Source organism: Staurois parvus, unplaced genomic scaffold (genome assembly GCF_062004578.1).
Source record: "Staurois parvus isolate SC_StPar_1 unplaced genomic scaffold, SC_StPar_1.0 ptg000498l, whole genome shotgun sequence".
Classification (NCBI taxonomy): domain Eukaryota; kingdom Metazoa; phylum Chordata; class Amphibia; order Anura; family Ranidae; genus Staurois; species Staurois parvus.
The window spans coordinates 483543-510138 of NW_028318294.1; the positions used below are offsets into that span (position 1 = coordinate 483543).

At 44.7% G+C, this 26596-nt stretch overlaps 1 protein-coding gene across 2 annotated transcripts in view; it reads left to right on the forward strand.

Annotated features, from left to right (window-relative positions):
- Positions 1–346: 346 nt before the first annotated feature.
- CUNH16orf46 (chromosome unknown C16orf46 homolog) overlaps positions 347–26596 on the forward strand; it is a 30204-nt gene continuing 3954 nt past the window's right edge. The window contains exons 1-2 of one of the 2 annotated variants that reach the window (XM_089689781.1): positions 366–579; positions 24353–24566. In XM_089689781.1, coding sequence (XP_089545907.1) covers positions 24375–24566 — 192 coding nt within the window. In that variant the 5' untranslated portion in view covers positions 366–579; positions 24353–24374. Of the gene's footprint in view, positions 580–24352; positions 24567–26596 lie in introns of both variants that reach the window. The other variant, XM_089689782.1, reaches the window with a different exon arrangement.

The following is a 26596-nucleotide window of genomic DNA, read 5'->3' on the forward strand; positions in this document are numbered from 1 at the left end:
CCGGACTGGGTCGTGTATTATATACAGATCTCCCGGACTGGGTCGTGTATTATATACAGATCTCCCGGACTGGGTCGTGTATTATATACAGATCTCCCGGACTGGGTCGTGTATAATATACAGATCTCCCGGACTGTGTCCTGCTCTGTGTACACCGCACACGGACGGTCACAGAATGTCTGATCCGTCACACGTCCTATGCGATGCTCCTACATCGTGCTGGGAGTCATTCCAGATGATGAGACGTCTGCAGACCGTGGGATCGCCCCGCCCCTGCATCAGAACCAAGGTCAGCGGCTGGCACACAAGGACTGCAGGGTCACCTCCCCGGACGACGTCACGTCCGCCTCGAAACACGCCCACCCCACGTGGTCTCCATGGTGACGGCGGAGGCTTGTTTTGGTGCGGTGGGGGATGGAGGCGGCTGTGTAGCGCTCATCAGCTCCTCGGTGCCGGGTGGGCTCGGTATGTACACAGTTCCTGGACATTGGAGGACGGCGTTCCAGCAAGAGGCGGGGCATGCTGAGCTTTGTAGTTGCACAGACCTGGGAGACATACACTGCTTGCCTGGCTTTTCTGGTAAGATGCCCTGAGTGTTGTTGCTGTGTATATACTTGGGGTGAGGTGGGGTGAGGGTGGGATTAGTTCCAGGTGACACATTTCTCTGATTTTCAGGGACAGTAGCAGACCTTGCATTGGACCTTCACACTTTCCTTCTCTCCTATTACCGCACCCCACCCACACATTTGCAGCCCACCTCCCACCCTCCTTTGTCGCCTAGATGAGTATGATGTGCTGTGTTCCCGGTGCGTCCTCGGATATGCCCGTCGCATCATCTAGAAGGTATCGGCTAGCATTTATGGAGGGAGGAAGGGGGTGATCTTTGTGGTGTGTCATTGGGAGGCAGCAGCCTGATCCCAGAAAAGACGCTTGCTGATGATGTCACAGAGGAAGATGGCGGAGCAGAACCTGAGCGGAGGCAGCAGAGAATAGGATCGCAGCAGAACAGCGCTGGATCAGCTGTGTGGATACGTATCTGAATTGCAGATAACCCCCCTCCCCCCAAAAAAAAATTGGGGGTGGGGGGTGAAGTTTGACTTTGGCCCCTTGGCGCCCATGCCTCCTGGTCCTTTAAGGGGTTGGTAATGCTAGGAGGCAGGGTTTAGGGTCATGTGACAACCGTGACAGCCAGTCACATAATCAGAAAGCTCACGACTGCAAGTAGCGAGCATGATGCGTCAGCAAATGAGCTGGGAGTGCAGAGGGTGCATGCTCTCAGCACACCTTCCGTTTACATGGTACGCAAATATGTGGGTGTTCAGCACCAAGGCTCACCCGCCAAGATATTTGTGTGTGCTCGGCGCAAAGGAAATAAAGGATAAGTTCACCTTTTGAACAAAAATAATAAATGCACATTTTTTTACAGGTGAAAAAATGTGCATGTATTATTTTTGTCTACAGGAGCCTTGAAAGCATTGCACCGGCAATCAGTAGATCTCTGATGACATGCAGGTCTCCTGCAGACCGGTCAGAATAGCTGCTTGCCATATGGGATGTACAGGCAAGCAGATATACTGACAGCAAGACTCAATGAACTACCACGGTGCTCCACAGTGCTGTGGTAGCTCATTGAGGACTACAAGCCCACAGTCGCTAAGGCTGTCAGGACATGCCGTCCATTAATTTATGGAAGTCAGTAATTGAATGATGCAGGCGTGTGGACGGAGCCCCACCATGCGGATGGCCACACTATTTTCAAATCTGACATAGTATGAGGAATGATATTACTGCAAAATTTCAGTAAAAAAAAAATTTTTTCATCACATAGGGGACAAAGTCCCCTATGTGATGATATTTGGTGACAAGTTCTACTTGGAGACATACAAGGTCTAAAAGACCCTGGATGTCTCCCCTCTGTTCCACTGAATGTAATGTGGTGCACATCGCACCATATTACATTCTTTCCCTGGGATTGCATTAAAATATTTCAGCTGGGACCCGGAACTGACATCGTAACATCACTTCTGGGTCAGCACAAGAAGGGGAGAGGAGCTGACTCATCCGCTCTTCTCTCTCCCCTCTAGCCGGCGGCGAGCTGGCCCGAGAAACCTCACGTTGGGGGGGGGCGCGGAGAGGCTGACATCGTGGGACGCACGATTGCTTCACCTGACAGGTGAGCCCTGCTGCTTACTCGCAGCAGGGCTAAAGGTAGAAAGATACTACCTGTCCAGTGCCCGAAACTACATGTCCCGGGCATCAGGCGATAGGAATCCAACATCCCTGAAAGTGATTCTGGACCTTTTTTTTTTGTTTTGTAATAAACATGTTCTGCTTATCTGCTACGTGCAATGGTTTTTCACAGAGAAACCCGAGCCTCCTCTTCTGGGGTTCCCTGCCAGGGCTTCTGGCTTCTCCACCCCTCCGAGTACCCCCCTTAGCAAGCTGTTTGCTAAGGGGGTACTGGTGTGGGATTGCTTCCAAGCCCCACTGCCTGCGTCCATAGACACAGTGAGGCTTTGCTCCACCTCCCCCGCTCCCTCCTCATAGGATTTGATTGACAGCAGCAGGAGTCAATGGCTCCCACTGCTATCACCCTGCCCTGTGAGGAGGAAGAGGGCTCTTGACCACAGCGTTGGATCAAGATCACGCTCAGGTAAATATAAAGGGGGACTGGGGGCATCCTGGACACAGAAGGTTTTCACCTTAATGCAGAGAATGCTTTAAAGGTAAAAAGTTTCAAGGATTTTGAACCACTTTAAAGAACTTTGGCCTTTTAAGAATAAATTAAAAGTCAGCAGCTACAAACACTGTATCTGCTGACTTTTAACAAATAGACACTTACCAGCCCAGGGATCCAGTGCTGTCATCAGCTGGGCAGATTCTTCACCAGTCTTTAGATTCCTGGCTCTGCCATCTTAGCTGTGAGAATCCAGCCATGTCTTCCTGCTGTTTCAGGGCTGGCTCCCAGTATGAATGTGTGAGATGCGCTTTGCTTGCAGACTCCTGGAATGTGTGATTTGTCTGAGGAGGTTGCAGGCAGGGGAAGGGTGGAGGGCATCGTCATGGCAATTTCCATTCTTCTCACCTAGGCAAGAATAGCGGAAGTGGGAGCAAGTACTTGTCAGAAATAGGTATCCGCGCCCAGAAAAAAATATATTCCAATAATGGCAGGGGAAGGGGGGTTAAAGGGGAATCTATGTGAAGTTCACCTCTTGAGCAGCCCAGCACTCTGCCACTTACACCTTTCACTGCCAGGTCTGTACGGCGTACGGACCTACAGCACTGCTTTCAGCTGGCCAGATCTGTACGCCGTATGGACCTGATTCCTCCTTCTGTTATGAACTCATGATCACTCCAGTGACTATGAGTTTATAGCAGAAACGTTCAGCAGACTCTAATGAGCAAAACAATAGCTCTGATCAGCGGATGACAATCTACTGATCAGAGCTGTTCATCTAAATTGTGCCACCCCCGCCGCCACCTCTTCACTGACAGTACTCCTTGCTTCCCCTGAAGTGCAGGCAGCCCCCCTCCACGGATCCCTCCTCCCGCCACGGTTTCTTCATTTACAGATCTCCTGACTCCCCCATGGTGCAGTCAGGCCCCCCCCAGCCACTGATCCCCCATCCCCAGCACTGATGGCTGTGGCTTACTTGCAGCTGCCTTCCCTCCCCTGTCTTCTCACTGGCTTTTTCCGCTGCAGGGGAGCCACAGACAAATCATCTTGCTCTGTACACCGCTGTGTACCAGTCCCCTCCCCTTCCCGTTTGCCCGCCACCTCTCCTGGCAGTGCTGCTGACCGGCTTTCCCTCCTGCCCCTTCAGCCAGCTGCAGCTACTGCTGGGAGAGATCACTGTCAGGATGGAGAGCAGGGGGGCTGGTGAACATGTGTTTACAAGCCCCCTTCCCTTCCTGAATAAATACAAACAGCAATCAGTACAACTCACTTCTGTATTTATCACTGGAGCATAGTAAACAGTACTATGTTCCAGTTTATGAATGGATAGGAGTCTCTATGCAGAGACTTCTATTCATTCATATGCAGGGCAACTGTGGCTGCAGAGAAAGGGACTGAGACTATGTTTCGGTCCTTTTCTCTGTCTCAAAAAAGAGACATCAGGGGTCTGTTTAGACCCTAGATATCCCCCCCCCCCCCAAAACAAACACTCCCAAGCTGGCATCCGTGCATGTCTTTGAGCTCACACAGTCTGGGTTCGGATGTCTACAAGCAAAGCATCATGTCTACGGCAGTATGAACTCACTCCTTTGGCTGCCATGTCAGTTTGTAGATGGGCGGCTGGAGGGCGGTGAAAACACAGATCAGCTGCCTGTTTTTATTGCCTGCCCACCACCAGTGTGAACTAAGCCTTAGGCTCCATGTACACGGGATGTTTGGAAAACTGTTCTGAATGATGGAAACTGACTGCTGGAAAACATAGGTTAAAAAACGTCAGTTTAGCCGCATTTGCATACCGCGTTTATGCATGTTTATGAGCATTTGCGTTTAGAAGCGTTTTTTTAAAGATAACCTCAGGAGACCTTCCAAAATGCCCAGAATGCACTGAAAAACAGTAACAAATTAACTATTTCAGACATTTTGTGAGAAGCAGAGAGAGCAGCATTTGTTGAGATTAGCTCTTTTTTTTTTTCTTGTGATGTTTGGATGTGTTCCAGCTCATTTCTGTGCAGAAATTATTGCAGCAGTGTCTAATATATTTTCTTTCATGCGAAAGCTCAAAGTGTGGTGTACCAGGTCCATTTGAGTACCGGGAAAACGCTTTGCATGTATTTTTCATGATGAAAAAAGGCTCTGGACAGCATCTGGAAATGGAACAGTTAAAAACATTTTTCCAAGCGCTTATAAATGCGGTTAGCTGTGTTTACAAGCATTTGGAACGCTGATAAAATCTACTCCTGAACGTAAGTTTGGTGCGTTAAAAAAAAAAAAAACGATTGTAAACTCAACTGCCTGTAAATGACGATGTGTACATGGACACATAGGAAAACATTAGGGAGAGTTCAGGGGCTGCTGAAAAAAATGCAGAAAAGCTCCTAAACGTGCGTTTATCAGCTGCAGTGTACATGGAGCCTTAGAGAGCTGCATGGTTAAGCCTAAGGTAAAAGTTCACCTTTTTTGGTTTATCAGAGTTGTTTTCTCTTTCCAATTCATTTAAATATATTACACCGGGATGAGAAAAGAATGTGTTTTGTGTAGATCATTTATGCAGCATTAAATAAGAATAAGTATGACGTAAACAGACAGGAGCTGGCGGTGCAGAAGGATCGATTCAGCTAATTGACTCTGGGCTGCTGGCGGTTACAGCACAGGATCCCACCAGAACCCACAGCAGCCACTGACATAGGGCACTGTTTCAGAATAGCACTGTGCTGGAGAACAACTAAGCTGTAATGTTAGTACTTTTACAGTTTTCTTTAAAGCTGGCCATGTACTGCTATGTTTTTTTTTTTCATCCAGTGCCCTGAACAGGAACCAAGTAAGTATCCATCTGTACAAACGAGGGGAATGTGCAGTGGCTAAGTGGTTAGCACTTCTGCCTGGCAGTGCTAGAGGTCGTTGGTTCGAATCCCAACCACAGCACCACCTGCCTGGAGTTTGCATGTTCTCCCTGTGCCTGCGTGGGTTTCCTCTGGGTACTCCGGTTTCCTCCCACACTCCAAAGACATGCTGGTAGGTTAATTGGCTCCTGTCTAAATTGGCGCTAGTATGTATAGTGCTAGTGAATTAGGGACCTTAGATTGTACGCCCCTTGAGGGCTAGGGACTGAAGTGAATGTACAATATATGTGTATGTAAAGTGCTGCGTAAATTGAAGGCACTATATACGTACCTGAAATAAATAAATATAGGAATCCCCCCCTTTTTCCCCATGGCCAGGACATTGTACTCTGACTGTGACTCCTGCTGCTGTCAGAAAACACTGATCAGCAGATGTGGCTGACTGGCTGCTGATCGATTAAAGTTTTCCAATATGTCCCTTGAGCAGAAGTCAAACAATTGACTTCTGTTGAGTAGGGATTCCCCCTGCTAAACCAGATTAATTTTTCTCAGTGTATGGCCTGATTAAAATTTAATATATCTATAGCCTTCACATGGTGTTTTCTTTTTTGTTTTTATTTGGGGGGATAAGGGAGCTACAACATAAGTAGATCCCTGAAATTTGCCAGTAGTGAATGCATGATTATTTATTTGATTTATTTATTACAGGTACTTTTATAGCACTGTCAATTTACGCAGTGCTTTACACATATATAATGCAAGTTAATACTTCCCTGTCTTTATTTTTTATCATTTTTATTTATTACAGGTACTTATATAGCTCTGTCAATTTACACAGCACTTTACTTATATATTGTACATTCACATCAGTCCCTAACCCTCAAGGGGCGTACAATCTAAAGTACACAGATTAGGGCCAATTTAGACAGGATCCAATTAACCTACCAGCATGTCTTTTGAAGTGTGGGAGGAAACCGGAGTACCTGGAGGAAACCCACAGAGGCACAGGGAGAACGTGAAAACTCCAGGCAGTTGGTGCCATGGTTGGGATTCGAACCAGCGACCCTAGTACTGCCAGGCGGAAGTGCTAACCATTTAGCCACTGTGCTGCCCATTACGTGCATTATGTTGTGTAGTATTGTGGAATACAGAGATAGTTACATAGTTAGTCTGGCTGAAAAAAAAAACAAAAGTTCATCCAGTTCAGCCATTTAAACAAAAAAAAAAAAAAGTTATAATTCTATACCCATAGTTGAAAAAAAGCCAGCAAAGCATGATCCAATTTGCTCCTGCAGGGAAAAAAATTCTTTCCTGATCCCCCGAGAGGCAATTGGGTATTCCCTGGATCAACTTTGGAGAGGTTCAGGATTTGTAGCTCACCAAACAGCAGATATTCAGCTGGGGAGCACAGAGCAGGTTAAGGCTCCATGCACACGGGTCACTTTAATAACACTGGTGACGTTCGCTGTGTATAGTCACGTTTTCAGCGTTTTTTAGCATTTTTGCATTAGTGTTTAGCGGCTTTTTTTGCGTTTGCATTTTTTACCTTTTTTTCAACCAAAAAAAAGTGCAAAAACACAGTTTTGATGCGATTTACCACGTTTTAGCGTGTTTTTCAGCATTAGAGCGTTTTTACAGCTAAAACTCTCCTCTAGAAACCCACTAGTTTTGGGGGGTTTTTCCAGCTAAAAAACACTGATTACAGTCTATGTGTACATGGACACACAGGTTAACATGCTGGGGGGTTTACTGGCTGTAGAAAAAAAGTCAAAAGCCAAAAACATCCAATGTGCATGAGGACTAATGCCCCATACAAACAATAACAAGATCATATGAAAAATTTTGCGGAACCACTGATCGTACAATTTTCTCTCTGTTGATGAGCAGGATGCTTTAACTGATAACGATATTATGAACAAAAAAATCTGGTTGAACAATAGTGAAAAATGTTGTCGTTTCGCATACGAACGACCAACTTTCTCTGCGGTCGTATGACGGTCGTACGAAAAAAATCTGTCAAGCGCTATCACGCATGAGCGGAAACAGAAGATGACCCGGATGTGTATGTCCAAGGAATCTTCGTATAGACGAACGAAAAATCCAAATGTTAAACGTAGATTGGCCTAATGAGATCATGAAACCAGAATTCTGCAGATTATATTTTATGTATCACTAGTTATGTACAGTTGTGTTCAAAATAATAGCAGTGTGTTGAAAAAAGTGAATAAAGCTCAAACCTTTCTAATAGCTTTTATTTCCATACACACAAATGCTTTGGGAACACTACACATTCTATTCCAAATCAAAACATGAAGAAAAATAGATCAAATTTGTGTTGTTCCTCTAAAAAAAATTGAAGAAAAGTGAATATTAGACGGTTCAAAAAAATAGCAGTGTTTGTATTCTTCTTTACAAACTCAAACATTCACTATATAAACTGAGAAATGTTTGAAGATTTTGCTTTCCTTTGAATCACTTAATGAATATTTTGCTGTATAAGCACTGTTTCTGAGAACTGCTGTACATCTGTGTTGCATGGAGTCACCCAACTTCTGGCCCCTGTGATCAGGTATTCCAGCCCAGGATGATTGGACTACATTCCACAGTTCTTCTCTATTTCTTGGTTTTTCCTCAGAAACTGCATTTTTGATGTCACCCCACAAGTTTTCTATTGGATTAAGATCCAGGGATTGGGCTGGCCACTCCATAACGTCAATCTTGTTGGTCTGGAACCAAGATGTTGCACATTTACTGGTGTGTTTGAGGTCGTTGTCTTGTTGGAACACCCATTTCAAGGGCATTTCCTCCTCAGCATAAGGCATCATGACCTTTTAAGTATTCTGATGTATTCAAACTGATCCATGATCCCTGGTATGCGATAAATAGGCCCAACACCGTAGTATGAGAAACATCCCCATATCATGATGCTTGCACCACCATGCTTCACTGTCTTCACAGTGTACTGTGGCTTGAATTCAGTATTTGGGGGTCGTCTGACAAACTGTCTCCGGCCACTAGACCCAGAAAGAACAATCTTACTTTCATCAGTCCACAAAATGTTGCGCCATTTCTCTTTAGGCCAGTCAATGTGCTCTTTGGCAAATTGGAACCTCTTCAGCACGTCTTTTTTTCAACAGTGGGACTTTGCGGGGGCTTCTTGCAGATAGCTTGGCTTCACATAGGCGTCTTCTAATTGTAACAGTACTCACAGGTAACTTTAGACCTTCTTTCATCTTCCTGGAGCTGATTGTTGGCTGAGTCCTTGCCATTTTGGCTATTCTTCTATCCATTCAAATGATAGTTTTTCGTTTTCTTCCACGTCTTTCAGGTTTTAGTTGCCATTTTAAAGCATTTGCGATCATTTTACTGAGCCGCCTATCATTTTCTGCACTTCTTTATATGTTTCCCCCTCTCCAATCAACTTTTTAATCAAGGTACGCTGTTCTTCTGAACAATGTCTGGAACGACCCATTTTCCTTAGAATTTCAGAGAGAAATGCACTGTAACCAGCATGTACAACATTTGCTGCCTTCCTTCCTTAAATAAGGGCAATAATTGCCACCTGTTTTTCAAAGAATGAATGACCTCACTAATAGAACTCCACACTGCTAATATTTTGAACATGCCCCTTTCAATTAGTGATTTAAATTACACAGAATCAGCAGCATGCATGTCATGACTGTTGGGTCTGTTGGATTTCTATTACTCTACTACACCTGCTAGTAAATTATTTGCTATGTAGAAATATAATTTCTACCAAAAACAGTGATTGATCAGGTTAGTGATGTCTGACTGCTATTATTTTGAACACAACTGTATATAGGTCATAGGTAATAAACGATATTATACTCATTGCTGGTAATTGTTGTGTATATCGCTCGTTCTGGCCGGAAGGGTGTGGCTACAAGGTCACACGCACACCGCATCACTTCCACTTGTGTGGAATACGCCAACAGTACGTATTGCCCGACGAACATTTTTTTTTTAGATTGGTGAATGTAGGCCACGATTTCGAGCAACGAAAGAACGCCTCTCGGTCATCGGATGACTGATCGGTCGATTTTCTAATTGTGTATTCCCACCTTAAAGGTCCTGCCATCTCTTGCTTTGTGCATCACTCCCCTCACGTCTTGTCCTGGAGACACTTTTCTGGATCAGGATACACAAGATGTTGCCTCATGGGAACGTGGGATATCTCCCCAACTGGGACAGGGATAGCCAGAAAAACAATTCTTATATTATCATGGGGAAGAAACCTCTGTTAGTAATAAAAACCTGTTTATGTAGATTTGTGAGCTATACCCTGACATTTTATTGAATGACTGCATAATTTAAGAAAAATGGCCTGTCAAGTCAAATATGATCACCAGACAAAGGAAATAACAGGTTGTGTCAGCTTGATGTTACTTTGTTGTTCATGGTAGTGGTAGTGGTCTTTGTACTGAAGTTTACTTTAACAATTCTCGCTCCAAGGTTACCATTGTTGGAAGTCCATCAACCCTGTACTTAGCACCAAGTTGAATCATGTGATTTGTTTTTTTGGCCTTTTTCGAGGCTAATTTGCAAGCTGATGGTTAAAGGGCAATGACATAGGGAACTTGTACCTATACAAAAAAAAATGTATACAAAAATACCATTCAGCAGGAGAAGGTCTAAAACTGAAATTAAAGTGATTGTAAACCTTGATTTTTTTTTTTTCTTTAAATGACAAACATGTTATACTTACCTGCTCTGTGAAATGGTTTTGCACAAAGCAGCCCCTATCCTCCTCATCTCGGGTCCCCTGCTGAAGCTCCTGGCTCCTCCTGTTCTTGAAGTGCCACCATAGGGAGCTGCTTCCTTTCGTGGCACACCTGCATGCTCTCTCCCTAGCCAGCTCTGTGTGTTTATAAGACACACACAACATGACTCAGCCTTGACTCCCCCAGCTCCCTTCTCATTGGCTGTGATTGACAGTGGTCAGATTCCTGCTGCTTTGTCTGAGCCAATGAGGAGGGAGAGAGGAGAGAGAGAGCGCCTTGGCTCTCATCCACATCCCTGGATTGAGATCAGGCTCAGGTAAGTACAAGGGGGTGGGGGCAGGGGGGGGGGGTTCACTGGTGTTCGCAGAAGGTTTTTCACCTTCATGCACAGAATACATGAAGGTAAAATAAAGTCTGCCTTTACAACCACTTAAAAAAACAGATAAAATGGTGTGGGGGGTTTCTCCTAAAATTTCCAACCAGACCCATTTCCGGGCATGCAGCCTGGGTGGCCAGGATGGGGAGGCCTGTGCCCCCCTTCCTGAACCAGACTAAGCCACATGATTTTCAACACTGGGGTGGAGGAGAAAAAACTTTCCCCCTAGCAAGGCACCCTCTCCCAATGTTGACAGGGGACAAGGTCCTCTACTCCACATTGGATGCCAAGAGGTGTGGGTGTGGGGGGATGATGTATGGGAATCTGGAGGTCCCCTTTATAATGAGGGGGCCCACAGATGTCCAATCCTCCCCAGTACAGTGTCGGGGAACATTAGCACCCCTTACGCCATTCCCACAGAACATTAAAAGTCAATAAAACACTCATACCACAAAGTCCTTTTTTTACCAAAAAAAAAATCTAAATGATAGAAATATACAGTTGTGTTCAGTGTGTTGAAAAAAGTGAATAAAGCTCAAAATCCTTCTAATAGCTTTTATTTCCATACACACAAATGCATTGGGAACACTACACATTCTATTCCAAATCAAAACATGAAGAAAAATAGATCAAATTTGTGTTGTTCCTCTAAAAAAATTGAAGAAAAGTAAATATTAGACGGTTCAAAAAAATAGCAGTGTTTGTATTCTTCTTTACAAACTCAAACATTCACTATGTAAACTGAAAAATGTTTGAAGATTTTGCTTTCCTTTGAATCACTTAATGAATATTTTGTTGTATAAGCACTGTTTCTGAGAACTGCTGTACATCTGTGTTGCATGGAGTCAACCAACTTCTGGCACCTGTGAACAGGTATTCCAGCCCAGGATGATTGGACTACATTCCACAGTTCTTCTCTATTTCTTGGTTTTGCCTCAGAAACTGCATTTTTATGTCACCCCACAAGTTTTCTATTGGGTGAAGATCTGGGGATTGGGCTGGCCACTCCATAACGTCCATCTTGTTGGTCTGGAACCAAGATGTTGCACAATTACTGGTGTGTTTGGGGTCGTTGTCTTGTTGGAACACCCATTTCAAGGGCATTTCCTCTTCAGCATAAGGCAGCATGACCTCTTCAAGTATTCTGATGTATTCAAACTGATCCATGATCCCTGGTATGCGATAAATAGGCCCAACACCGTAGTATGAGAAACATCCCCATATTATGATGCTTGCGCAACCATGCTTCACTGTCTTCACAGTGTACTGTGGCTTGAATTCAGTGTTTGGGGGTCGTCTGACAAACTGTCTCCGGCCACTAGACCCAAAAAGAACAATCTTACTTTCATCAGTCCACAAAATGTTGCGCCATTTCTCTTTAGGCCAGTCAATGTGCTCTTTGGCAAATTGGAACTTCTTCAGCACATGTCTTTTTTTCAACAGTGGGACTTTGCGGGGGCTTCTTGCAGATAGCTTGGCTTCACATAGGCGTCTTTTAATTGTAACAGTACTCACAGGGAACTTTACACCTTCTTTCATCTTCCTGGAGCTGATTGTTGGCTGAGTCCTTGCCATTTTGGCTATTCTTCTACCCATTCGAATGGTAGTTTTTTCGATTTCTTCCACGTCTTTCAGGTTTTGGTTGCCATTTTAAAGCATTTGCGATCATTTTAGCTGAGCAGCCTATCATTTGCTGCACTTCTTTATATGTTTCCTCTCTCCAATCAACTTTTTAATCAAGGTACGCTGTTCTTCTGAACAATGTCTGGAACGACCCATTTTCCTTAGAATTTCAGAGAGAAATGCACTGTAACCAGCATGTACAACATTTGCTGCCTTCCTTCCTTAAATAAGGGCAATAATTGCCACCTGTTTTTCAAAGAATGAATGACCTCACTAATAGAACTCCACACTGCTATTATTTTGAACATGCCCCTTTCAATTAGTGATTCAATTACACAGAATCAGCAGCATGCATGTCATGACTGTTGGGTCTGTTGGATTTCTATTACTCTACTACACCTGCTAGTAAATTATTTGCCATGTAGAAATATAATTTCTACCAAAAACAGTGATTGATCAGGTTAGTGACGTCTGACTGCTATTATTGTGAACACAACTGTAACTAATGTGCCTGGATGTAAATCCTCATCAGTCATGCCCAGTGGTGCAGATCCATTGTCAATCATGTTGCCACTAAATGACAGATCCTGGGTGCTTCTGTAATGCCAACAACAGCCCCGGGGATCTTAGGTGATGTTATTGACCACATGTGGTTATGACCATATTCGGTGAATGACATCTCCTGGGATCCCTGGTTGTTTGTTTACATACAGCAGCTGGAGATTTGGGTGGATGAATTGGACAATTTTGTCCAAAAATGTTCACCCGGTCCATGAACAGGCTGGGTTTGAGCCAAACCTGAATCTTCTCCCTTATCCTGAGTATAAGTGTGAAAAATGGATATTTTAAGGTAGATCATAAGCTCTTCTGCTAAACAATACACAATGCAGGGGCAGCTGAGCAGGTATTCCTACTCCTTTTTACAAAATGTTGTGTTTTGCTTGCCATGCTCCAGTATCAATGCAGAGATCTGCAGTAACTTAGAAGAAACACATGAATAATTAGTTCAAATAAGCTGAAATTCATTTGATAATAGCAACTCACTTCAGAGAGACTCATTTAATCGATGTGGTTTAATTAGTGGAGTTAACTGAAGACTAACTGAATACATTGCAAGAGCAAACCAATGTCACTTTATCACCTGAACATTTTCAATAAATAATTACACAGGACACTGCCTTGTACTTTACATTAATGGTCTCAAATAACACTCCATAAATCATGGATCTTTCCATTACTTCAGACAGTTTACTTTCCATGTATAAGGATGAGATGGCATTTATTCTTATAGTTCTAAATAGTTAGTGTTATTATTATTATTATTATTATTATTATTATTACTACGAGTTTATATAGCGCCAAAGGGTTTGCTCAGCGCTGTACAATAGGGGGGGACAATACATGGCACAGTACAACAAAGACAGACAGCGTACGAGGGGTAAGAGGGCCCTACTCTTACGAGCTTACAATCTAGGAGGGAGGGGGTAAAGGTACAGTAGGAAGTGGCTGGGGGGGATGAAGTGGTAGGAGGAATGAGGGAGGATGGCCGTTAGGTGAGGGTGGGGTAGGCTTCCCTGAAGAGATGGGTTTTGAGGGAGCGCCTGAATGTGAATAGAGAAGGCGACAGTCTGATGGATTGGGGCAGTGAGTTCCAGAGGATGGGGGAGGACCTGGAGAAGTCCTGTAGTCGTGCATGGGAGGAGGAGACCAGGGAGCAGGATAGAAGGAGGTCCTGTGAGGAGCGAAGGGTACGGGTAGGGTGGTACCTGGTGATCAGATTGGTGAGGTAGTCAGGGGCAGTGTTGTGAACGGCTTTGTAGGTCAAGGTAAGGAGTTTAAATTTGATGCGTTGGGCAATCGGGAGCCAGTGGAGGGAGAGGCAGAGGGGGGTGGCAGAGGTGGAGCGGGTGGTAAGGTGGATGAGTCTGGCAGCTGAGTTCAGGATGGTCTGGAGCGGGGAGAGCCTGCACTTGGGTAGGCCAGTGAGGAGGGAGTTGCAGTAGTCAAGGCGTGAGATGATGAGGGAGTGTACTAGAAGTTTGGTGGTGTCTGGGGTGAGGAAGGAGCGGATCTTGGCAATGTTGCGAAGATGGAGCCTGCATGTGTTTGTGAGTGATTTGACATGCGGTTGGAGGGAGAGGTTCGCGTCAAGAATGACGCCAAGGACTTTGGCTTGCGGGGCGGAAGTGATAGTGGAGTTGTTGGTGATGATGGATAGGATGGGGGGGGGGGGGTGTGGGCAGGGGGAAAGACGAGAAGCTCGGTTTTGGAGAGGTTAATCTTGAGGAAATGTAGCGACATCCAGTCTGAGATGTCATTTAGGAGGTGAGTGATGCGGGCGGAGATAGTGGGGGTGAGGTGAGGGGTGGAGAGGTAGATTTGGGTGTCGTCAGCATAGAGGTGATAGTTGAAGCCGTGAGATTGTATAAGTTTGCCCAGGGAGGAGGTGTAGATGGAGAAGAGAAGGGGTCCAAGGACAGAGCCTTGGGGGACCCCAACAGAGAGGGGGAGGGAGGGGGAGGTGGCACCATTGTAGGTGACACTGAAGGAGCGTCGGGATAGGTAGGATGAGAACCAAGAGAGAGCAGCATCTCCGATGCCAAGGGAGAGTAGTTTATTAAGAAGGAGGGGGTGGTCAACTGTGTCGAAGGCCGCAGAGAGGTCCAGGAGAAGGAGGACAGAGTAGTCGCCCTTGGCTTTGGCGTTGAGTAGGTCGTTAGTGTTGAATGGAAATGGCAACTGGCTTATTTGGGGGGAGGGGAAAAAAAAAAGAATACCATGTGCAATGATGTTTTCTAACACAGGTTTGGATGATTGAAGTCCTTTATTTTTTATTTATTTTTAGTAAATCAGCCCCACTGTGTATTTAATAAACAGAAGATGCTATACAATAAATCCTCAAAAAATTATGTGCAGTCCAAACCCTATAAGTCCAAAATTTAAATCAAGTTCTTCTCGTGTTCAAAAATCTATCAAAAAATTCCTCCGATAATATACCTCAAAGAAAAGAAAATATTCACATAGTGCATTATCTTTTTTAAAACTAAATAAATAACAGTGACTTCATGCAAGTGAATACCCAATCACAATAATCAGTGAAAAAGTGAACAAAGTGAAAAAAACTGAATCCAAAACAATAAAAAAACCACTGTGAATGTGAATCACTCTTCAGTGCTCTATTCCAACCAGCACTGTGACACTTCTAAGTGCAGTAAGGAATGCATACCCTTACCAATATTCAGAAAACAGACGCTTTTTTATATCTTTCCAAAAGATAGGTGGGAGACAATCCTTCTATGGATCTTTACCCAGTTTAGTCTGCCTTCATAGTAACATCAGGGTCCAAAAGCCTTGAGACTCCATATATCCCCATCAAGCATGTTTCATAGAAATATGAATATATAAGGGACACAATAGTGTGATACCGCCAGAATCAATCTTAAAATCAACTTTTAATTAGGATGCTCACATTTTATCAACTTAAACGCTTTAAATACTCACTAGTAGTTTTACTGTCATCCAGGAAGTGCCCAGGGGAAATCAGATGGTCGTTTCCCTCATCCAAGATGGCCGCCGGTCAACTTCCGGTTCCTGTGTGCGCGTTGACGTCACTTCCCCTTGATGCGTTTCGTCATCAACTTAATCATAAGGGATCAACTGTGTATTTACCAGTCCTGCCAGCCGTATATACACTATATCACCAAAAGTATTGGGACACCCCTCCAAATCATTGTAATTTTTTCTCTAGAGGATCATGTTGTAATTTAATGTTATTAATAATTACCTTTCCTGCTCAATCTTCAGTGCTGCGATTTTGTAAAATTCAATGCGCTTTGGCAGCCTGGAGGCATTCCGTACACAGTCCATTGGCAGCAGCCTGAGATCTACTGTACACTATGTTGCCAAAAGTATTAGGACATCCCTCCAAATCATTGGATTCAGGTGTTCCAATCACCTCCATGGCCACAGGTGTATATAATCAAGCACCTAGGCATGCAGACTGCTTCTACAAACATTTGTGAAAGAATGTGTCGCTCTCAGGAGCTCAGTGAATTCAAGCGTGGTACCGTGATAGGTTGCCACCTGTTCAATAAGTCCATCCGTGACATTTCCTTGCTACTAAATATTCCACGCTCAACTGTTAGTGATATTATAACAAAGTGGAAGCAACTGGGAACTACAGCAACTCAGCCACCAAGTGGTAGGCCACGTAAAATGACAGAGCGGGGTCAGCGCTCAGTGCGCAGAAGTCGCCAACTGTGTGCAGAGTCAATAGCTAAAGACCTCCAAACTTCATGTGGCCTTCAGATTAGCACAACAACAGCATAGAGAGCTTCATGGAATGGGTTTCCATGGCCGAGCAGCTGAATCCAAGCCTTATATCACCAAGTGCAATGCAAAGCGTTGGATGCAGTGGTGTAAAGCACACCGCCACTGGACACTAGAGCAGTGTAGACGTGTTCTCTGGAGTGACCAATCACGCTTCTCTGGCAATACGATGGACGTGTCTGGGTTTGGCGGTTGCCAGGAGAACGGTACTTGCCTGACTGCATTGTGCCAAGTGTAAAGTTTGGTGGAGGGGAGATTATGGTGTGGGGTTGTTTTTCAGGAGTTTTCGTTTACACAACTGCCTCTCACTGGATGTATTTTCTCCGTAGAGATGGTTGTGTATAAATATCCCAGTAGATTAGCAATTTTTGAAAAACTCAGACCAATCCGCTGGCACCAACAACTATGCCACATTTAAAGTCACTTAAATCCCCTTTCTTCCTTATTCCGATGCTCAGTTTGGACTTCAGCTAGTTGTCTTCACTACTAGATACCTAAATGCATTGAGTTGTTGCCATGTGATTGGCTGATCAGCAATTTGTGTTATCAAGCAATTGAACAGGTGTACCTAATAAAGGGACTGGTGAGTGTGTGTATATGTATATATACATATATATATGTGTGTGTGTGTATATGTATGTATGTGTGTGTATGTAATATATACATATATATATGTGTGTATATGTATGTGTGTGTATGTATGTATGTATATATGTATGTATGTATATATATATAATTTTTTTTTATTTTTGTATATGCGGAGGCTGGAAGAATGGGTTTAATGTCATCTGCCACACATATTCCTCACACATATTCGTAATAGCCAATCCCAGTAATCATATAATTAGGAAGTCCGCCATCACCTCCCAGCATTCAGTTCCTGGGGCAGTGGTGGTGGCAAGGGGTTAAAACCCATCTCTGGAATAATACGATCTACCCTGATTGCTATGGTAATAGCAAAGGAGTGCCACAGATACCTACAGACATAAACTGGCACCGCATCCCAAAGTAGATACAAAAGATAAATGTCTAACAAGGACAGCAATACAAATATAGCTGCCCTTGTTAGACCTTTATTTTTTTGATTGCTATAGTAAATAAAAAAATAAAAACTGTCTAAATGTCCCGTGTTACTTTCACAAAGCCATGGTCATAGTTAGTCTGGCTGAAAAAAGACATAAGTCCATCCAGTTCAACCATAAAAAAAAAAAAAGTTATAATTCTTTACCCACAGTTGATCCAGAGCAGTGTTTCTCAACTCCAGTCCTCATGGACCCCCAACAGGTCATGTTTTCAGGATTTCCCTCAGATGAAACAGCTGTGGTAATTACTAAGGCAGTGAAACTGATCAAATCACCTGTGCAAAATAATGGAAATCCTGAAAACATGACCTATTGGGGGTCCATGAGGACTGGAGTTGAGAAACACTGATCCAGAGGAAGGCAAACATGGTCACATGACACTGCAGTCCCAGGTCTTCTCTTTTCCTTTGTTTATCTCCTCTGGGGTCATGTGTTCACATCACTGCCTGTTTAACATGAACTTTTCCTATTGGCTCCCTAATAGTGGGGTTCTCTCAGGATCCAGCAGAGGAGTGATGTCAGCATGTGGGGAAAGTAGACTGGCAGGCAAAGGGACTATCTACGTACTGGATTAGTAGTCTCCCAGCAGCAGCGAGGTACCTGGATGGGGGACTTAGCTGCTTATGTCTTCTTTCTTCAGGTAAGACAAAATAAAACCCCTTTCAGTATGGATTTAGAGCAGTGGTTCTCAACCTTTCTAATGCCGCGACCCCTTAATACAGTTCCTCATGTTGTGGTGACCCCCAACCATAAAATTATTTTCGTTGCTACTTCATAACTGTAATTTTGCAGTGGGAGGAGTAGTGCCACGTCATTGGTGTCAGTGGAAGGAGTAGTGCCCCATCACTGATGTCAGTGGGATGAATAGTGCCCCATCATTGGTATCAGTGGGAGGAATAGTGCGCCATCGTTGGTATCAGTGGGAGGAATAGTGCCCCATCACTGATGTCAGTGGGATGAATAGTGCCCCATCACTGGTGTCAGTGGGAGGAATAGTGCCCCATCACTGATGTCAGTGGGATGAATAGTGCCCCATCACTGATGTCAGTGGGAGGAATAGTGCCCCTTCGTTGGTGTCAGTGGGAGGAATAGTGCCCCATCGTTGGTGTCAGTGGGAGGAATAGTGCCCCATCGTTGGTGTCAGTGGGAGGAATAGTGCCCCATTGTTGGTATCAGTGGGAGGAATAGTGCCCCATCGTTGGTATCAGTGGGAGGAATAGTGCCCCATCATTGGTGTCAGTGGGGGGAGTAGTGCCCCATCATTGGTGTCAGTGGGAGGAATAGTGCCCCATCACTGGTGTCAGTGGGGGGAGTAGTGCCCCATCACTGGTGTCAGTGGGAGTAGTGCCCCATCACTGGTGTCAGTGGGAGGAATAGTGCCACATCATTGGTGTCAGTGGGAGGAATAGTGCCCCATCATTGATGTCAGTGTGGTGGAGGGGAGAATAGTGCCCCATCATTGGGGTCGGGGGGGGGGGAAATAGTGTCCCATCGTTGGTGTCAGTGGGGGGAGGAATAGTGCCCCATCATTGGTGTCAGTGGGGGGAGGAATAGTGCCCCATCATTGATGTCAGTGTGGTGGAGGGGAGAATAGTGCCCCATCATTGGGGTCAGGGGGGGGGGAAATAGTGCCCCATCGTTGGTGTCAGTGGGGGGAGGAATAGTGCCCCATCGTTGGTGTCAGTGGGGGGAGGAATAGTGCCCCATCGTTGGTGTCAGTGGGGGGAGGAATAGTGCCCCATCGTTGGTGTCAGTGGGGGGAGGAATAGTGCCCCATCGTTGGTATTAGTGACACAAATGATGGGGCACTATTCCTCCCACTGACACCAATGATACTTACTTTGCTGACCCCTGCTCCAGCCTGGGCTCGCTCTCTCACTTACCTGTCAGCTGTCTTCCTTCTCTGGCCGCTCTCCTCTTCACTCGCTCCGGCAGCTCCCTCGATCTTCTTTGATGTACGCGCGCTGCCGCTCGGCTCCTCCTCTCCAAGCTCCACCTCCTCGCCGGTGATTGGCCGCCTGTGTGCCTCTCCTGAGCTAGTTCCGGTGGCCAATCAGCGGCGAGGAGGCGGAGCTGCTGAGCGATCCCGGAGGTGTGGCCAGGTGACAGGAGCAGCGTATCATCCCGCCCACACATCGCCTGAGACGGAGGAGCGGTGTCTCGGTTCCTAAGACCATCGGAAATATGTGTTTTCCGATGGTCTTAGGCGACCCCTGGGAAATGGTCGTTCGACCCCCAAAGGGGTCGCGACCCCCAGGTTGAGAACCGCTGATTTAGAGGGTGGGGGATAGGAAGGGGTTCAGTTTATGATCTGAATGGGGCTTTAACCCATAAAAGTATTTTTTTGATTTCTGGTTTGTTTCTGTGAAGGAACTGTATCGTTGCATGATGCTACTACAGACTTTTCAAGAAACCTATTCACAAAGAAGTATAAAAATATAATTGGACTAGCTTGGCCCTTACTAAACATTGTAAAAGCAGAACCGGAGTGCTACTGTAATTCCTAGATTGTAAGCTCTGATGAGCCGGGCCCTCTGTTTCCTCTTGTACCAAATTGTATTGTAACTGTAATGTCTACCTTGATTATGTAAAGCGCTGCGCAAACTGTTGGCGCTATATAAATCCTGTATAATAATAATAAATTGCACATATGCTGCTGTTGGCAGACATACTGAGACTGTAAAATTAGTTATAGAGGAATTTCTCTTAGCACTAAGCCGGGGTATTAAGTAGGTCACACTGCATGAACAACAGAGGAAATCAGGAAAGATACGTGTATCATGATACAACATCTGACAGTGAAACCGAGCGCTCCACAGAGACGGGGGGATTATGAGGGATTCTTACGACAGCTTTATGGGCAGAAAATAATGTATCTGTGGTGAGTGTTTTCAGTACATCATACCCCAGCTTTGTGTACTAGTGCAGGCCAGAAAATATACAATTTTTATTGGCTGATATGAGCGACACATAAATTGTACTTTCCAATAGTTTTACTATTCAGCTCCATCAACTTAGAATTCTCTACATATCGCCAATCATCGCAGATACATTTGCTAGTCACATGCCAAGACCTTTTCCTCCAGCATCTTGTCTTCAGCATTAGCGGTCCTCTCTGCTGTAGGGAACAGCGCTCCAATTGTGACATGAGGGCTGTTCTTTGCAGTATTTTGTCCTGTGGGTTCAGGCTACATGATAACCCCCACCCAAGGGGGAGTGCCATTAATGTACAAGAAGGTGGTCACTGCCCCGGTCTATAACTGGCTTTTGCAGCAGTGAACATGGACAGGCATCGCATATCAAATAAAAGAAACTACCCAGTTCAACTTGTCAGCCATCTAGTCAACAACAATGGTCAGCAGCCCCAGTCTAAAATTTGATTTTATCAGCAAGGGACATGGACAGGTATCGCATATAAAAAAAGGGGGGAGAAAATACCCAGTTGTAAACGCATATTGTTAGACAGGTTAATTTGGTTGTTGGCTGGCTGGCAAGTTGAACTGGGTATTTTCTCCCCCTTTTTTTGATATGCGATACCTGTCCATGTTCCTTGCTAATAAAAGCCAATTTTAGACTGGGGCTGCTGACCATTGTTGTTGGCTAGATGGCTGGCAAGTTGAACTGGGTAGTTTCTGTTATTTGATTGGAGTGCTATTAATGGTTTGGGCTCACGGGAAGTTGATTGGTTATTGCAGGGCTTGGGTTGACAACAGCCATGCCAAGTAGAGGAGGATGGGGAGTACCCCACAGGAGCATGTAGAGGGTGAGTATTCTCCATAGAGTAAGGCAGGCCATAAATGATGTGATAATGCAAAAATTGCTTGATTCCCACATCAAGACAGTGAGCGTTGATGGGAGAATCCCTCCCGCAGAGCTGTTGTGTTCTCCCTGTGGTGGGGATGCAGGCGTGGAGCCATCCCTGGTGGGAGAACACCGTGATTATTGCTAGCGGCTTCAGCTGCTGGTAATATTTGCACGTTGGAAATTCAACATGCTGGTTGTACCCAAGTCAGTCGATGGATCAACTTGGGTACAATCAGCATGGCCATACATTGATCGAATCTCAGCTGGTTGCTGCTGAACCGGCTGAGATTCAAACCATCTATGGCTGGCTTAAGGGAAAGCATTTAAGGGAAAATAACTGTAGTTAGGCTTTAAGTTCCCAATATTTGCAGGGCATTCGATTAGCAACATCATACTCTGTCATACTGGGATCTTTTAAATGCCTACCATAGAGTTGGTGTAAAGCAAATTAGAAATAGTCATTGGAAATGAAGTCATGCAATCCAAGCCATGATTTAATGACGAATTCTGGCAAAATACAAAGCATACAGATACATAGAAAATCTATTTAAAGATTTCTGATTTTTTTATATTTGGGAGTTCATTTCAGAGGAAAGAAATGGTTACAAGCTTTATGAGGCTCTAACTGGAAATGAAGCCTGCTAGCACTATGTCCTTTTTACTTTGACTTCTGAAAAGTGTATTTGCAAAATCAGTTTTACTTTAAACAGAATCCTCACACATTCCTTTTCCATGATTATTATTATAGGACAGGGCCGGATCTAGCTTGTCCAATGTGGGAGTGCAGTAAAAAATGTCAGGGGGGCAGAATATGGGAGATCAGCAGTGCAGTGTACAGGAGGGGTCAGCATTATGTAGGGCAGTGTACAGGAGACAACAGAGCTGAGGACAGGGGTCACTGCTGGCGGGGCAGAGGACAGGGCTCTCTGCTGGCGGGGCAGAGGACAGGGGTCACTGCTGGCGGGGCAGAGGACAGGGCTCTCTGCTGGTGGGGCAGAGGACAGGGCTCTCTGCTGGTGGGGCAGAGGACAGGGGTCACTGCTGGCGGGGCAGAGGACAGGGCTCTCTGCTGGCGGGGCAGAGGACAGGGCTCTCTGCTGGCGGGGCAGAGGACAGGGCTCTCTGCTGGCGCGGCAGAGGACAGGGACCACTGCTGGCGCGGCAGAGAACAGGGACCACTGCTGGCGTGGCAGGGGTCACTGCTGGCAGGGCACTCAGCAGAGCTCCTTTTCCCATCCCTGTACTTCACACAGCCTGTGCACAGGCACCAGAGCTCCTCCAGGGGAGGACAAGGGAGTTGTACAGGAAGCCTTCCCCACCCCCTGACCCGATCGATTTAGATTGGCAGTACATTTACTTGTACATTTACAAAGCTGCAAGGAGAGGGAAAGTGCAGTGTCTGCAGTATGAACGCAGACAGGCAGAGTGTTCGGGGTAGGGTGGGGGGCTGGTGGCTTTAGGGGGGGGGGGGGCAACTAAAACCTAGGGAGGGGCATAGCCCACCCCAGTATCGATCTAGATCCGTCCATGTTATAGGATATTGTTTCAGTTGCTGTGAATAGTATAAGTGGCAGGTTACAGTCAGAATGAAACTGCAAGTGCAGATCATTTGAGATCATAAAGGCATACTTTTTTATCCTTGCCTATACAGCATACTGCACCAGGCAGTCTTGTGGCTCACCTTGAATGAGGGTGCTGGCTAAACAGGGACTGTTATTCTCCGACTTGCCAAATGAAAATAAAATAACACACACATCTAAAATAAAAAATTATAATGCAGCGCTTCTCAAAACTCCATGAACCTTACACATACATTAATAAATACAAAAAGCAACAAAATATAACAGTGATGCGAAGTTCGCGAGTCCTCTATATTGTGATTGAGAGATGTGATTAATGTTGTGACATCCTCTTCTCAAACCTATATTCGTATTCCTACAAAAACATGCAAATCTTTATATTCAAAAATCCGTGCTCCTTCACCAAACGCCACGATTGTGCGCTCACCTGAATATTTTGACCTCACATGTAATGCTTGGTCATAATGCGCTTATGTCCCTTTAATGGACTGGGGTGGAGATGAACCATGAGGAGGAATAGTCTTTCCTAATAAACAGATCATCGTCTCCACCCGCCTCCTACTACTCCTTTTTTCCAACTGACATAAAAAAAACCTAAAGACTAATAGGGGTTTATTTACTAAAGCTGGAGAGTCCAAAATCAGACTCCCTTCTGCATAGAAACCAATCAGCTTCCAGGTTTCATTGCCAAAGCTTCATTGAACAAGCTGAGTTTAGAAGCTGATTTCTATGCAGAAGGGAGTCTGATTTTGGACTCTCCAGCTTTAGTAAATAAACCCCATAGTGTTAATAAAACATTGGTTATTTAAAACTTAAAATGGCCAAACGCATAAAAAAGTCCTGGATGGCACCACATATATTCTGCAAAACATGGATCTATATATTTCACTCGTCTCGTGTTCATCAATGTTCCAATGACCGCAAGCGTCATGACGTCACAAGCCCCTCCCCTCCCCCAGCCCACACATCTGCCTTTTTTCTTTTCTTCAGAAAACTTTACTGTACAATGGAGTCCCCAAGTCCAGGCACTTTGCCCAGATCCTGCTGGGGCTTAATCATAGGGGGCAATGTACTTGGATTTGATGTTGTGAACTAATTCTTGATGCATTCAAATTTTGTGTGAGAAAAAAATCAAAAAGACGTCATCGGTGTTCAGCTTATCTCTATTTGAATTTGATTTTTATTTGTGATGGAATTGTCGCTGTTATGGGTGTATTCTTTGTTTCTCTTTATCAAATACTCTGTTTATCAGTAGTTTTGGCTAATTAGGGTCACGTTCATTTTTAATTTGTGTTTCAGGATTATTTTAGAAGGCAATCCAATGGCTATCCTAGATAACGACGTACTGTTAGAGAATTTGCAAGATTTAGAAGAAATCCCGCAGAACGTGTGTTCCCCACGTGGGAAATGGGAGAAGGTTTTAACTGAAGCTCTCGTGGAGATCAGTGAGAAGCTTTTATATGATGACCAGAAGTCAGTTGAGCTGTTAATAGGGACAGGATGGGAAGAAGCGGTAAGTAGACATCACATTTCCAAGTCACAATTAAAACAAAGCTAATTTTATATGATAGGTTAGGGAGGCCTTACACAGTAGAACACGAACATTAAAGGATACCTTCACCTTTTGGAAAATGAACATATTCCATCTGTAACCTGTTCCAGCTCCTCCTCCTGATCCCCCTCTCATTGTGACAGTGGATGGGGGATCTTCTCTCTGCTCCCGCTGTCACAATTCAAAAACAATGTGGCTGTGCAGGGCTCCACATGGCCTCATCATCCATTTCCTGTGAATGAATGAATTACAAGTACTGACAGCCACCACGGCAGACGGCTTGTAATTCTGAATGAGCATGAACATTTTTTTTTGGGGGAGGGGGGTTTAAAAGGTGAACTTGTACTTTAAACAAATCAATATATGAAACCCTAGGAAGTCTTCCCAAATATGCTTAGAATATAAAAGGAGAGGGTTTAGATACACCAGGTGAGGGAAATAAGCACTTAGGTCAAGCTAGTAGGACATGGAGAGAGTCATAGGATGCTGACCTCTGGTTTCAGTTTAAAACACACACACACACACACACACACACACACACACACACACACACACACACACACACACACACACACACACACACACACACACACACACACACACACACACACACACACACACACACACACACACACACACACACACACACACACACACACACACACACACACACACACACACACACACACACACACACACACACACACACACACACACACACACCTCCATCTAAAAGGTCTCCATCAGTGAAAACGTTCTTACATTCTCTTCTCATATTTCTACTGAGTGCAAAACCCTTTTTTATTATTATGTGTTCACAAGATGTTTTTTTCCCCCAAGGGATTTGTTCAAAGGGGATGCAGAAATTAGGATGTATCAATTCTCTTTTTAAATTTGATCTAAAGCAGCATGAAAAATAATATTGTGTGATCATAGAAAAGATACATTGGCTGGTATTACATTCAAAATCAGCCGCTGTGAAATTTCATTATATTAGAAATTCTTACAAACAAATTCTTGAGAAGGTTCACTAGACCTAAACGATAACTGGTCTTCCATATAATTCAATATTACTTTAATTTATCCATTTTATTATTTATTGTCAAACTATATACTGTATAAAGCCTCAGTGGCTTAGATTTCTAATCAGTAAACCTACTTGGAGAAATGTTATCACAACAGCTGAAGACCTGTTACATTTAGAGTGCAAGATATCCACTATTATGTGATTATTAAATGGGAAACCAAATAGTTTGGGATATTTTTTTTAATATATGTACACTATATTTCCAAAAGTATTAGGACGCCTCCCTTTATACGCACATGAATGTTAATGGCAACCCAGTCTTAGTCTGTAGCGTTCAATATTGAGTTGGCCCCGCCCTTTGCAGCTATAACAGCTTCAACTCCTCTGGGAAGGCTGTCCACAAGGTTTAGGAGGGTGTCTATGGGAAGGTTTGACCATTCTTCCAGCAGTGCATTTGTGAGGTCATGCACTGATGTCGGACGAGAAGGCCTGGCTCGCAGTCTCCGCTCAAATTCATCCCAAACGTGTTCTGTCGGGTTGAGGTCAACTGTGCAGGCCAGTCAAGGTTCTCCACCCCAAACTTGTTCATCCATGTCTTTATGGACCTTGCTTTGTGCACGGTCATATTGGAACAGGAAGGGGCCATCCCCAAACTGTTCCCACAAGTTTGGAGCATGAAATTGTCCAAGATGTCTTGGTATGTTGACATTTTAAGAGTCCCCTTCACTGGAACTAAGGGGCCAAGCCCAGCCTCTGAAAAACAACCCCACACCATAATCGACCCCTCCACCAAACTTTACACTTGGCACGATGCAGTCAGGCAAGTACCGTTTTCCTGGCAACCGCCAAACCCAGACACTATCAGATTGCCAGACAGAGAAGCATGATTGGTCACTCCAGAGAAAACATCTCCCCTGCTCTAGAGTCCAGTGGCAGCGTGCTTTACACCACTTCATCTGACGCT